This window comes from Montipora capricornis, chromosome 13 (genome assembly GCF_036669925.1).
Source record: "Montipora capricornis isolate CH-2021 chromosome 13, ASM3666992v2, whole genome shotgun sequence".
NCBI classification, from domain to species: Eukaryota; Metazoa; Cnidaria; class Anthozoa; order Scleractinia; family Acroporidae; genus Montipora; species Montipora capricornis.
Genome location: NC_090895.1, coordinates 20,017,011 through 20,029,510, shown reverse-complemented (window position 1 = coordinate 20,029,510; position 12,500 = coordinate 20,017,011). Strand labels below are relative to the sequence as shown.

General features: G+C 38.1%; 1 protein-coding gene and 1 long non-coding RNA gene across 5 annotated transcripts in view; one reads left to right on the top strand and one right to left on the bottom strand.

Annotated features, from left to right (window-relative positions):
- LOC138028205 (proto-oncogene tyrosine-protein kinase receptor Ret-like) overlaps window positions 1–12,500 on the top strand; it is a 49,939-nt gene that overhangs the window by 28,197 nt on the left and 9,242 nt on the right. For all 3 annotated transcript variants that reach the window (XR_011127575.1, XM_068875653.1, XM_068875654.1), the window contains 6 exons: window positions 640–664; window positions 2,497–2,685; window positions 4,122–4,232; window positions 4,980–5,170; window positions 6,715–6,837; window positions 12,123–12,196. Coding sequence is in view for 2 of the 3 variants with exons in the window: in XM_068875653.1 (XP_068731754.1) it covers window positions 640–664; window positions 2,497–2,685; window positions 4,122–4,232; window positions 4,980–5,170; window positions 6,715–6,837; window positions 12,123–12,196 (713 nt within the window). In the remaining variant the exon portion in view is untranslated. The remainder of the gene's footprint in view (window positions 1–639; window positions 665–2,496; window positions 2,686–4,121; window positions 4,233–4,979; window positions 5,171–6,714; window positions 6,838–12,122; window positions 12,197–12,500) is intronic.
- Window positions 1–12,500, bottom strand: part of LOC138028206 (uncharacterized) — a 390,617-nt gene that overhangs the window by 372,323 nt on the left and 5,794 nt on the right. The gene's annotated exons all lie outside the window — the stretch shown is intronic.

Genomic DNA, 12,500 nt, shown 5'->3' with positions numbered 1-12,500 from the left:
AAGCTTTTTTTTTTTTCATCTGAAAGAGATGATTATCAGAACCCCATTAATTAGTTTCCAAAGTTCCTGCGACTTGTTACAGTTGCCTTGATGTTACAGACCAAAAGCTCGCTGGTCATTTAAGAACAATAGGGGGCGTCACAGTTATTCAAAATGGTGGCGCTCGGGAAACATGAGAGTAAAAATAAGAAATTCTAAATGTCATGTTTTTTTTTTTGTTTTTTTTTTTGTTTTTCTGAAATAAACATTTTCAGGGGGTGGGGGAGGAATGGCAAACAAATTTGACTGGAAACAGTAGGTCCTCCCGTTAGTTATTCTTTAGTGTGAGAGGGTTTTTCGTTTAGGGAACCCTTGAATATTCCCACTCTTTCAACATGTAAAAATCATGCCGGCTACTCTGTAAGAAAACTGCTATGAGCGCGCTTTTCTCGTTTGCAAGAGGAAAGGAAAAGTTATCGTCATTATCGGCACATACTTCAAATGCGTCGTCATCGCGTGACGGTAATGAAGGAGTGATTACTCTTGGTCTGAACTTCAAATTCCACGAGCCAGGCACTATCACAAATTATTGTGCTTTTGATTTGTTTGGTCTAATGAATACTAAAATAACCTTCATGAATTTCCTAATTTTCTTTTCAGATGACAGCCCCGACAGAGCAAACACGTTAGTATATTGGTTTTCATTTCCATAAATAAATATGAAGTTATCGTATCTTTCTGATTAGGTAGCAGCTCTCCTATACTTTAATTTCAAATTCTACTTCCCACAACTCCACGACTACCACGTTTCGGTCTGAGTTTGATAACGCATAAAAAGAGAGTTTCGACTTCCAAAGCTAGTCGGCGTTTTTAGTACAAAAAGCTTGTTTGTTCAGTCTTCCAAGTACTCCAGTGACAAGACCGCTAATTTCTGAAAAGCAACTACTCTAAGTTTCTTGTCTAGTCTAGTTATAAGCTACCCTGTTCCCAGAGTTTTTTCCTTGAGCCGCAAGAGAGCCGCGAAGTGACAAGAAAGAGAAAAACATCTGGTTACCTTGGACGTGAATCTCACTTTCATGCACCAGACGCCAGCTGTCGAACGCGTCAAATTAATAATTACGAAAGGGACCAATGGCAACTTAGCAATCACGCGTCCCCTAGGTATTACCAACCAAACGAACCAATCATATTGATTTGCGTGTTTGTCAAAATATCAACCAAGCGAAACCTGAGGGTTAGATCTTGACCCTGGTGTCTGCATGAAAGTGAGATTAAAGTCCAAGGTAACCAGAGGTCTTTCTCGCGGCTCAATAAAAACTTCTGGGACCAGGGTAGTTGTAAGCCTTTGACGAACAAGTCTTCTTGCACTGGACACGCGACTGGAGACCATTGTTTTGTTTTGTATTTATTATTACTATTATTATTACTATTATTATTATTATTTTATTTTTAATTTATTACTTTCTTTATTATTTTTAATTTTATTTTTCTTTTTATTTATTTAACTTTTTTTTTTAAGTGCTCGGAGAAAAATAACATCTCGGAGCAGAGTCGAGAACCAACGAACTTACGACGCCCAGTCCTGGAATCGAACCTGGGTCACATTGATGGGAGGCGAATTATCTCGCCACCGCGCCAGCACTGCTTCTCTTTATTTTGAACCACATGTGATTCACGACATGCAATCGAGAAAATTTAGGGAGACTGGTCGGAGTGTCGGTTTTTGCAATCATTTGGTTAGACGGTAGATTTCGACCACAGACGCATACGAATGCTTATAACAATGCCGAGACGGATTCCACGTTTCGCTAGTAAAGAAAACTTAAGATAATGAATACGAGTTTGCCTGATTGTTATATATTATAGAGTTCTTTGCATGAGATGGCCATGTAACATGAATATTTTACAGTATCGTTCATACATCAAACGCATCCTGAAAGGTACGGAGATCCCAGTGTTGTTGTTTGGTATGAATTCTCCATTGATGTATCAAAAGCGGCCTGTGGTACGTATGAGGACAGGAAAGTAAAAAACAAAGCAAAAAAAACAAAGAAACAAAAACAAAAAACAAAACAAAAAATAAATAAATAAAACAGCCTTAAGTCAAAGTTGACTTCGCCCGGCTTATTTCCCTTTCGTAAACGGTCCATGTCATTTTTAGCGGTCGATAGCATGTTTAGTAGCCAAGCCTTTCGGAATGATGAGGAAATTGAATTTTTAACTGAATCAGTTAAAATTACGCCCAGATTGAGAAATTAAACCTAAGGAATGATTACCGTGTTTAAGAACGAAGTTAAGGTTATTGTTATGAAGTGGTTAATATGTAAATTTTTTATTGATGAATAAGGTACTCTGATATCCATAAGCGCTAACTTGGGTTCCATAGATAATTTGGTCTTTTTTTTTTCTTTATTTGAAAAAAAGACATGTCTGATGGTTGTCGATATTCAAACATATTCGTGGCTTTGGTGAACAGAGTTTACCTGTGACTTACTTGCTATATTTAAATTATTGCAGTCACCTTATCACTCAACAAGTTATTAACCCCATGTTCTCTGGAGATCTCGAGTGGGAAATACCGCGAGAATATCGAGAATATCGAGAAGGTGATCGGGCGTGGCGCCTTTGGTGTGGTGTCACGTGCTTTGGCCTGGGATGTCGCTGGAAAGTCTGGGTGGACTGTAGTCGCTGTTAAGAGCGTCCAAGGTGAGCTTTTTAGCTGTACTTGTGTGATATTTGTTTCCTGTTTTTTTTTTTTTTGGAATAACCGCTCTAGTTTATTGGGGGAAAAACTGATACAAACGATTTAAGTCTTGCAACAGCCAATACTAATCTCTTTTAGGCTGCAAGAAAAATCACCTTTACCGCATGCCCTTCGGGCAGTCTGTGGCTAGCATCTACTAGCCCAAGAGTCATTTTAACTAACTCCAAATAAATTTATTTATTAATTAATTAACAATTAATTATTACATGTTTTAATTAAATAATTTTTATTTCAGCCATTCCTTAATTAATTACATGAAAGATATTGTGCATCAAATGGAAACTCGGGAAAATCCAAACCCCGAGTTTCTATTTGATGCACAATATCTTTCATGTATTTCTTACATTTCTCGCTTAGGTCGTTATTCAATTAACTGTTTTATTCTTTCTTGATAATCATCTATATGTGTAATTTAATGTACGTAATTCTTGTTTCAACAGGTTTCACTTTGTGAGATCAACTAAAAAAAAAACGGCTTTCAGTTCGCATAAATGTACCTGGGAATTTAAAACACATGGCAATCTTGAAATTGGAATTCCAAAAAACCCTTGCCCGTGGGGCAAGTAAAAGCTAAAATCTACTGGCCCGATCGCAAAATTCATTAGCCTCAGGCTAGCAGACAGGACTTTCTTTGCAAGCGGTCTTTGAAACCACGAAGAGAAACAACTCTTAGTTCGAAAAATCTAAAAGTAAGTCGAATGAATGGAATATGAGGTAAGAAATCGACTGCCCTATATTTTCCCACATTTCTATCAAAACTCTAGATCTTTGTTGAAATGCGCAGTTATTTCAACAACCTTAGTGGTTGGGTAATGTGAAACCGATATGCGGGTCATGGGAACATTAAATAACCATTGCAACATGTGCTGAATCCGTCGAAAATGGATTGCAAATAATTATTATGGGACTCAGGGATTTGCTATATTGCGTCATGCGTCATATTCTCTTGGTGGAAACCATCCTTGTTGTGCAGGACATAGACATTTGCAAGCATCCGGCTTGACGGGTACGAGACAGTTAATTTTGTGATCTGTCTATCGTGTCAGAATCCCAGTAAACTGTTGTATACATGACATTTTCTTCGAGAACTGTATTGTTGTTTTCTAAGATGGAAATTGTTAACCATGGGAGATGAAACGAAGAGATGATATTGTATTTCGGTGTTGACTCGGGGATACTCTGGACAAATCCGAGTGTTCTTTTGCCGGAGTCGAACCTACGACCTTCCGATTACTAGATCGGATGCTCTACCAATGTGCTACAGAGAGACCGTTGAGAGCTTTGCCAGGAGCACTCGGATTTTTTCTGAGTATCCCCGAGTCAAGATTGAAGACAGAACCATCTCCTCAAGTTATTTCTTAATTCTCTTACGAAATAGAGGACGCTTCACAAAAGGAGAAAAGAGATTTGCTATCTGAGTTGGTGCTCCTTAAAAACCTTGACCCTCATCCCCATGTCATTCAGTTGTATGGATGTGTCAGCACTGAAGGTAAGTTTGTCAATTCAAAAATGCAGCACCTCAGTTGAAATATCAAGGTGTTGTCTATACGTGTTCAAAAAAATAAAAAAAATAAAATGCCATTCTCGAAAATCTGAAAGGCAGCCTTGATGTTGATGCAACTGATGTTACGGGGATGTTCTCTGTTTACATTTTTTGCCTCACTGGCATGACCATCGTTTTATAATAAAGTACTAATGTAAATAATAAAAGTTCATTGCATAATGAGCTATCTCTGAATTTGAACCAGATATACTAGATAATCTCTTAGAAATGACGCTTTGGAAATTCATGATTTTACAAAGAATGCATGGGATCATTAACGTCTTTTCCCTTTTGAAGTCAATTTGTAAATAGATGATGCTTCCTGTGAGCAAACTCGTATGTTAATGAAACAAAATGTAAACAATGACGTCATCAGAGATCCCCTTCTTTATGACGACAGAGCTTAAAAACAAAGAGGCGGGACGTTAACAGTAGACGCATGCGTAAATCCCATTATCCAAGTAAAACTGCGCTTTTGGGAAACCTTATCGTAAAATGTACTATGTCTCTCTTGTTTTTGGAATTCTCTGTTGGAAGAACTTATCGAATTCTGTTTCTGTTTTGCCTCAACGTTTTTCCTTTATTTTGGATTGCTTTGTATACAGAGCAAACAATTACCAATTCATACTGCTCGCACCAATGCGAGTGTTCACACGGGTCTCACCTGAGATGTCCTCTACTTGTTTTTGAAAGATCGTCCTCTGGTTGTGGTGGAGTATGCACAGTATGGGGACTTGCTTGGTTACCTGAGGAGGAGCCGAGGGGTACAGGATAACTATTACAGTGACCCTTCAGTTAAACCAGGTTCCACTCTCACCTCAAGACAGCTGTTAAAGTTTGCCTGGGAAATCAGTGACGGAATGCACTATGTCTCGATGAAAAAGGTTACTTTTATCCATAGTAGAAATAGTGACTGATAAAACGCGAATCCAGATTTAGTTTGGAAAATAGGTAGTTAAGTAGCAGATCTCGTACCTTGCTTTTGTTTGATATTGCTAGCACCTTCTTTTATTTAAGTCTAATTTAAAGTCATTGTTTCAATTGTATAGTGTTTTGGTCTTGGCTTTTGTATGGAGCCAAACATAATTTGTGTTATACGAGAGCTGCTACGGAATTAAATAAAAGTAGGACGGGTTTTCTAACCAAAGAAACGGAAAGGTTTTTTTTGTCATTGCTGTAATCGAGGGTATATTTGTCTTCCACTGGCTTCTTGTGTTGACCATGTTCAAGCACGTTGGCCAAGTACAAGCAGCAATAATAATAATAATAATAATAATAATAATAATAATAATAATAATAATAATAATAATAGTAATAATGATGATGATGATGATGATGATGATGATGATACATTTAATTGCGCTTTTTCTTTAAGAATAATCAAAAAGATTCTTCGGGTCCTTCACCAAAGATATCGTGGCACGATAATTTAGATTTTAGAATAGCGAGCTGGCGTGTATAAAAGCGGAAGAAAATTCAAGTGTGACCTCCAAAGAGTGCTTTAACTATATTCTTTCCTCGACCAATGAACGAGTACTGTGGGCGTACCTCGCCCTTGGTGCCCTTGGCTTTTTCCATCAGAGGCCGGAGTTGTCCATTTCTTCCGATTCGAACCTATTGGTTTTTCGCGTAGTAATTCGAACTAGCTAGCATTAGAATCTTCTCTACAACAAAAATGTATTTTTCGACCGCAGGAAATAATGCTTACTATCATATTTGATGGCAAAGAAAGCGTTTGTATCTGATATAAATGAATTTCACAACGGCTTGGCTGATTTTTGTTTTCAAACATAAAGGGCGCTTTCTTTTTGAATAATTCTGACGTGTTACCGGCGTTTCAAAGTCGTCCTATTGTTACGGTACTGAAACTCTTTGTCTCAGAACAATAGGGCAACCTTGACACCCCTCAATTATTCAAGGTGACGTTGCCTAGGAGACGTGAAAGTCAAAATTATCAGATTCAGGCTCAGGTTCATTTTAGTTCACATTATTTACCGAGAAAATCATATACATATAATAACAAAATTACAGTAATGTTTGCAAAGATACAAAAAAAAAAAAAAAAAAAGAAAAAAGAAAAAGAAAAAAAGGAATATAGGTTACGGGATGTGTGTGCATGGTGACTAAAGAAGCAGGTTCTTTCGAGTTGGCCACCGCAATCAACTGATCGATTCTGCTTTTTTCCTATTTAAGCACTCTTGAAAAAAAAAGGATCTTAAACATGATTTTTCTTCAGTGTAAAGTTAGTCTTTTGCAGTGGTGGAGGTTCCCAATAAAATGTTGAACACAGTGAGATTAGTATATCAATGAGGTTTTGGTGCCATTTGCAGACATGATCTCTGTGCTCAGAAGTGGAAAAATGGTCCATTTCATGAGCCATTGTGACACGGTGTGGATGACGAAATAATTAACTTAACTTATCTTCCAGATTATCCATCGTGACCTTGCTGCAAGAAATGTGTTGGTCGGAGAGGATGAAGTGTGCAAGATCACTGATTTTGGGATGGCAAGAGACGTCCAAGAAGATGACATTTATGTTCGCACGCACGAGGTGCAGTTGGTTTTATGTACTTTTGACTTAGCAATTACTAGCTCATATTATCCCAGAAATTGTTTTCAAAAAACACAACTCAACAGCTTCAACGCACAAAAACCAAAAACCCGAAGGAGTGAGTGATCCTCACACTTGTAGATACCCTCACTACAGAGCTAGACTTGCAAAAGGAAACTTAATTAAATTCTCTTAAGGAGGCTCGAAAGGGTTTTCAGCTGAGCGCACGCGCGTAAGCCACACACGCAATTCTAAAAGCTGCTCGCGTCAGCTTACGATTCAAAGTGGGTCACCAGAAATAAACAAATACCATCAGTTTCGCTCACCTTTCTTCTAATTCCTATACATATGGAATATATATAGACATCTCCTATTCACAAAAACAACGAAAAGTGTACACAAACGGTTTCATGGTCACTTAAATCCGTTTGTGTTGGCCTGTAGCTTCACTCGCGCGTGCACTCGAATGAGTGGGTGACGCATGCGTAAATGCCGATCTTGTAACCCCCTCATTTTTCCTGATTTTGCAACTTTACTCGCTTATATCTCTGCTTCCGGACGGTGAATTTTTTTCATTTTTTGCATGTTAGCTTAGATTAATTTAAAACGTTTGTCTTTCAAATTTAAAAAAATTCTGTAGGTGAAAAAAGAAATTAGCGACACATTTCAAAAAAACGTATTTTTCTGAAAAACTGACCTACAGATTTTGTTGAAATTTAAATATTTTAGAGATTATTTCTAACATTATCTGGTAACGCTGAATGGGAAGATTTCACCGTCCCGTTTTTTCAAAAAAGACAACATATGTTGATTTTAAGGCTCAAGGAAATGCCTTATATCGTTGCCATGGTAACGGTATTTTGGGGGAAAATGTGATGTAAAAAATCTATGATGGGTACTTAAAACCCTGGCCAAATTTTGTCTTCATATGATTACCCTAACTGTATCTAAAAACAAAATGTGTTTATTTGTTTGAAAAAAGGAGAAACTATTTCGAGCCTCCTTAAAGTTTTCCTTGTTGAGATTTACCAGTATGGGTACCGATATAATAAGACTTCTTTTTTTGGGTATCAATTTTTGGATTATGACCGTTACCATGACAACATCCCATTTAGTGACAAGCAGAGATATTATTATTTTTGGCCTAAATTTCCTTAATACTTATACTTTCCTTCGGTGATTTGTTTTAATTCTTTTCCACATTATGCAAATGAAATTGCCTGACATTTTGAAGTGGTTGAAACTCAAGGTGGTTCAGACGATTTTGCCAATACTCTGTAACTTGTCATTTTTGTCGATTGGCTCTGACAGATTTTTGCAAATATAGGGTATTTGATGGGAACTGTATGTGCTTAGAACTGAGACAATTAAAAAAAAATTACTGAAGGGAACGCGAGGAAATTAGCAATTAATTTTACATATTTGGTCACGTTGACGTGAAAATCAGAAAAATACGCTCGCGATTCAGGCTTTACACGCTATACTAGTGACCAGCTTGCGCAAGGTCCTAAAACTCTGGGGTGCCTCCTTAACTGGACAATATTTGAGCAATTACCTCTTATTGTCACCTGAAAAAAAACAAAAACAAAGCAAAACAAAACAAAAACAAAAACAAAAACAAAAACAAAACAAAGTCACAGAAAACATCTATTGAGAAACCACCAAAGTGTCATGACATCTGTGGTACTACTTATGAATAGTATATGTAAATGAAAAAGGTTAATAGCTCTTCTGCATGAATCGAATATTTTCTTTCATTTTCTGAAGACCCAATGGTGGTATTAAGATGGATTTTATGGTTTTTAACCAAAGTGGGGCTTGAAGAGGCAGCATCGCCCTAAGTCATTGTTACGCTAAATACTAAAAACGGACTTTTTCGAGGTCCTAATAAGTAGTTTCTTCGAAATACATTTTAAGATAAAAACTAGCGATAAAATTTCGCTGAGATCATTTTCAAGTTTGAAAAAAAAAATCAATAAAACTTTGTCTATAAGAAGTAAAATCACACGTGAGAATATTAAAAGCGATGAAAATGTGGAAACATGTACTAAGCGTTACAAAAGGTAAGTGATAAAAACTAAAAAAGGCTAGATAACAATAGGACAAAAAGCTTTACAAAAGAATACATGAAATACTCCGAGCTATAAAAATAACTTTGCACGGATGGAGTCAGACTGCGTGTTGAAAGTTGGGTTTAGTTCTTTTATAAAAAGCATCTCACAAATTAAGCAGTCAAATTTGCTCTGGCACTTCCGTAAGATCTTGAAACTACGAGATATGTCCCTTGGGTCCCTCCCATGTTGATGTCTGACGTGTTTTCCGATGGCAGATCCCTTATGTTCTTCAATGCGTTGATACAGGTGTCGGCATGTGTAGCCGACATAATCCGCATCGCACAGATCACACCTGTTGTCTTTCCTTTTTCCAGAGTGTTACACTCTCTGACGTTAATTGATTAAAGCCGAAGACACAATTTTATACTGAGCAATTTTTTATGACTTTTTGCTCTATCTGACTCCGGACTAGAATTAAGAAAAAGTCTTGAATACCAAGCGACGAGGTATTGCGAAAACGGGGTCATAAATGAGATAGTTGAAATGAACTGTGAAGATTATTCATCTGGTCGGTATTACTGGAAAATAAAATAAAAAAAGATTTAAGTCTTGTACTAGACTTGTATCTTAAACTAGACGACATTTCGTCCAAAACCATCGGACTTCATCAGGTCAGATCAATAGAATTACCATCCCCTATATACAGAGCTTAAGCAAGAGAGTTAAGAAAGCCCTTAAACCAGTGGGTGTTACCACGACCTTCAAACCGACTAACTCCCTACAAGCTGGTCCATGTCAAGACTGTACCCTTAAGAAAAAGCGTTACAATGTCGTATAAGGCATCAAATGCGCGCAGCCAGGCTGCAATGAGACGTACATCGGTGAAACCAAGAAAGCCCTTACTTAGCCAACGGCTCGCGCAACACACCCAACCTGCGTAATACGAGGCCCAGAACTCCGCAGTCTACACCCATGCAAAAACAACAGAGCATCAAATCTCCCCAGAGGTAGCTATCTTGGACCAGGAAGAACAGTGGTTCGAGCCAGGGGTGAAAGAGGCTATTTGGAAGAGGGTTGAGGCACCCAGCCTCGACAAGAGGGGGAGCCTCCTCTTTAAGCTATCACATGCATAGGACCAATTGCTACGCAACATTCCGCGCCGTCTCTTATGTAACTAGTCATGACTCCACCATTGACCTGACGAAGTCCGATGGTTTCAGACGAATAGTCGTCAAGTTTAACGTTCAAGTCTAGTACAAGATTTTTATTATTTTTATTTTTTTTTTTTTTGTTATATGCCAGAATCTCTGTACACACGGAATTGCAAACTTTATCAGGCCATCTTCGTTTTTTTTTACCAAGGATTACAAAATATATGAGGCAGCGAGGAATGCATTAAGAAGGAAAACATTACCTGAAAGCCAACTGTTGAAAAATTAGTGTTCTTTCACTAATGTCAAAGAATAAAATTGTACAAAGTATAAAATTGAGCAAAATATAAAAGTATAAAAGGATAAAGTTAATCAATCAATTAATTAACTCTACCAAAATACTAACTAGTAATTAATCTATTTTTTTTTATTAAAAAGAATCGTTTTAAATATTAAATTATCTGCGCCTCGAGTAGTGTGAACTTTAAGAGCGCACTTAAAGGATGCAATGTCTATAGACTCTGTAGCCATTGGAGGCAACGCATTCCATAGTTTACCAACCAAAAAAGTAGAATATCGATGCATACACTCCAAGTTGAATGGAGGAGTTTCAGCCTTGTGCTGAGCCCACGTAAACTATATTTAATTGTATTGAGCTGCAATACTCAATATGTGGGAGAACATACGCCTTGTAGAGACGTACCATTACAAACTTCGGAATGAACTTGTGCAGTCTCCGCAAGGCCAATGCCTTTGCACATCCTTGTTTCAGCTGTTCCTTTATGTGTGCCTTAAAAGTAAGATTACTGTCTAAAACTATCCCCAGGATCTTAATTGTATCTTGCATCGCAATCCTTGCATTGTTAAGGTGAAATTCATATTCATATAATGACGGCCCGATGACAAGGACTTGCTTTTTAGCGGTATTAATCTGTAGATAATTCAATCCGAACCATCTAGATAACACGCCGAGGTCAGAGTTAAAAACACACTGCAGAACCATCGGTGAGATATCCGAGGCATATTCCGTCGTGTCATCAGCATACAGCCTTGAGGACGCAAGAGAAACAAAGTAATTAAGATCATTAACATACATATTAAACAAGAGTGGACCTAACAAGGATCCCTGTGGTACCATGGTTCTAATAGTTCTCCACGGAAAATAGATTTTAGTGATATCTTTACATTTCTCCTTACATTATAATAGTTTTTATCTGACTTATATTTCCTTGATAGCTTTGTAGATATTTTAGGGGGTCATCTTACATGAGAATTCGGTTCCTCTCTGATGGCAGCCTTTTTGTATTGATTATTGCAAATAAAGTTGTTATAAATAAATAAATAAATAAATAAGTACTCCATCAAGTTTAACTCTTTGTCTCCTACCTAAAAGATAGGCAGTCGTAAGTTCCAAAGCATCATCTGTGAAATCATACGCTTTCAAATGCAACGCTGCCACGCGATTTCCCGCTGAGGAAAATTGCCCGGACATTCCCGTCCCAAGAGGCTTTACTGCCTCCCCTCCTCCACTCCGACAATCAGTACTCACGGACGAGCATACGCTGACGCCATAACCAAAACTTCTCGCATGAATAGCTTTCCCAAAAGAGCTTACTCATGGTGCTCCGCTGGCGCGCTTAGCGCGTCTGAGCTCCGCTAATATTTTGTGAAATCCTGTTACGGAAAAGTCCCAAACGAAAGCTGCGCACCAATGAAGAGATGCATTTATTAATGCGGAACATCGGGGTTTTTCGGGAAAATTTGAGTTTTCTTTGCAGGGGGCCGAAACTACGACCTTCCTATCGCTACTTCGGACTCTCTACCACTGAGATTTGGAGATCCGTGGGAGCTATGAGATTAAATTAGGTTTAAGAGACAATTGTTCCGCAAAGCAAGGACTGACGTTGTTGAAAGGTGGATTTTGCGCCTGGATTAATATTCTCCCAGTTTTCTTGCATTTGTGTAGCCTTTGTACGGAACACCGTTTCTAAACGTTAAGAGACAGACAATAGGCCACGAAGTCACTTGCAAGACCATTGCGGGGAATATAATTTGATGTATACTTGGGGCTCATTTTCAGGGTCGTCTTCCAATCAAGTGGACAGCCCCAGAAGCTTTGTTTGGCAGCGGAGCATACACAACTTCCAGTGATGTGTAAGAAACTTCTTCTTCTCTCCCCCCCCCTCCTTCACGTTGGGGAGACTGTAAATCAAATGAAGTCAAATCAACTGTTAGTTTTAAATTAGGGGAAAGGGGACCGTAGTGCCTAGAAACAGCCTCTTAGAGCAGAATGGGGAAGCAAAGCATTTAACGGTCGAGAATGGATTTATTTTTTTTAAATATCTTTCACTTTTGCTTAAATTGGGTCATCATCATATCTTGCCGCTCCATCTCTCGAGCCAATGGCGTGCGGTGTCGTTGACGACCCTAAGGTCATCGTCAGTACAGGATGGTCCCT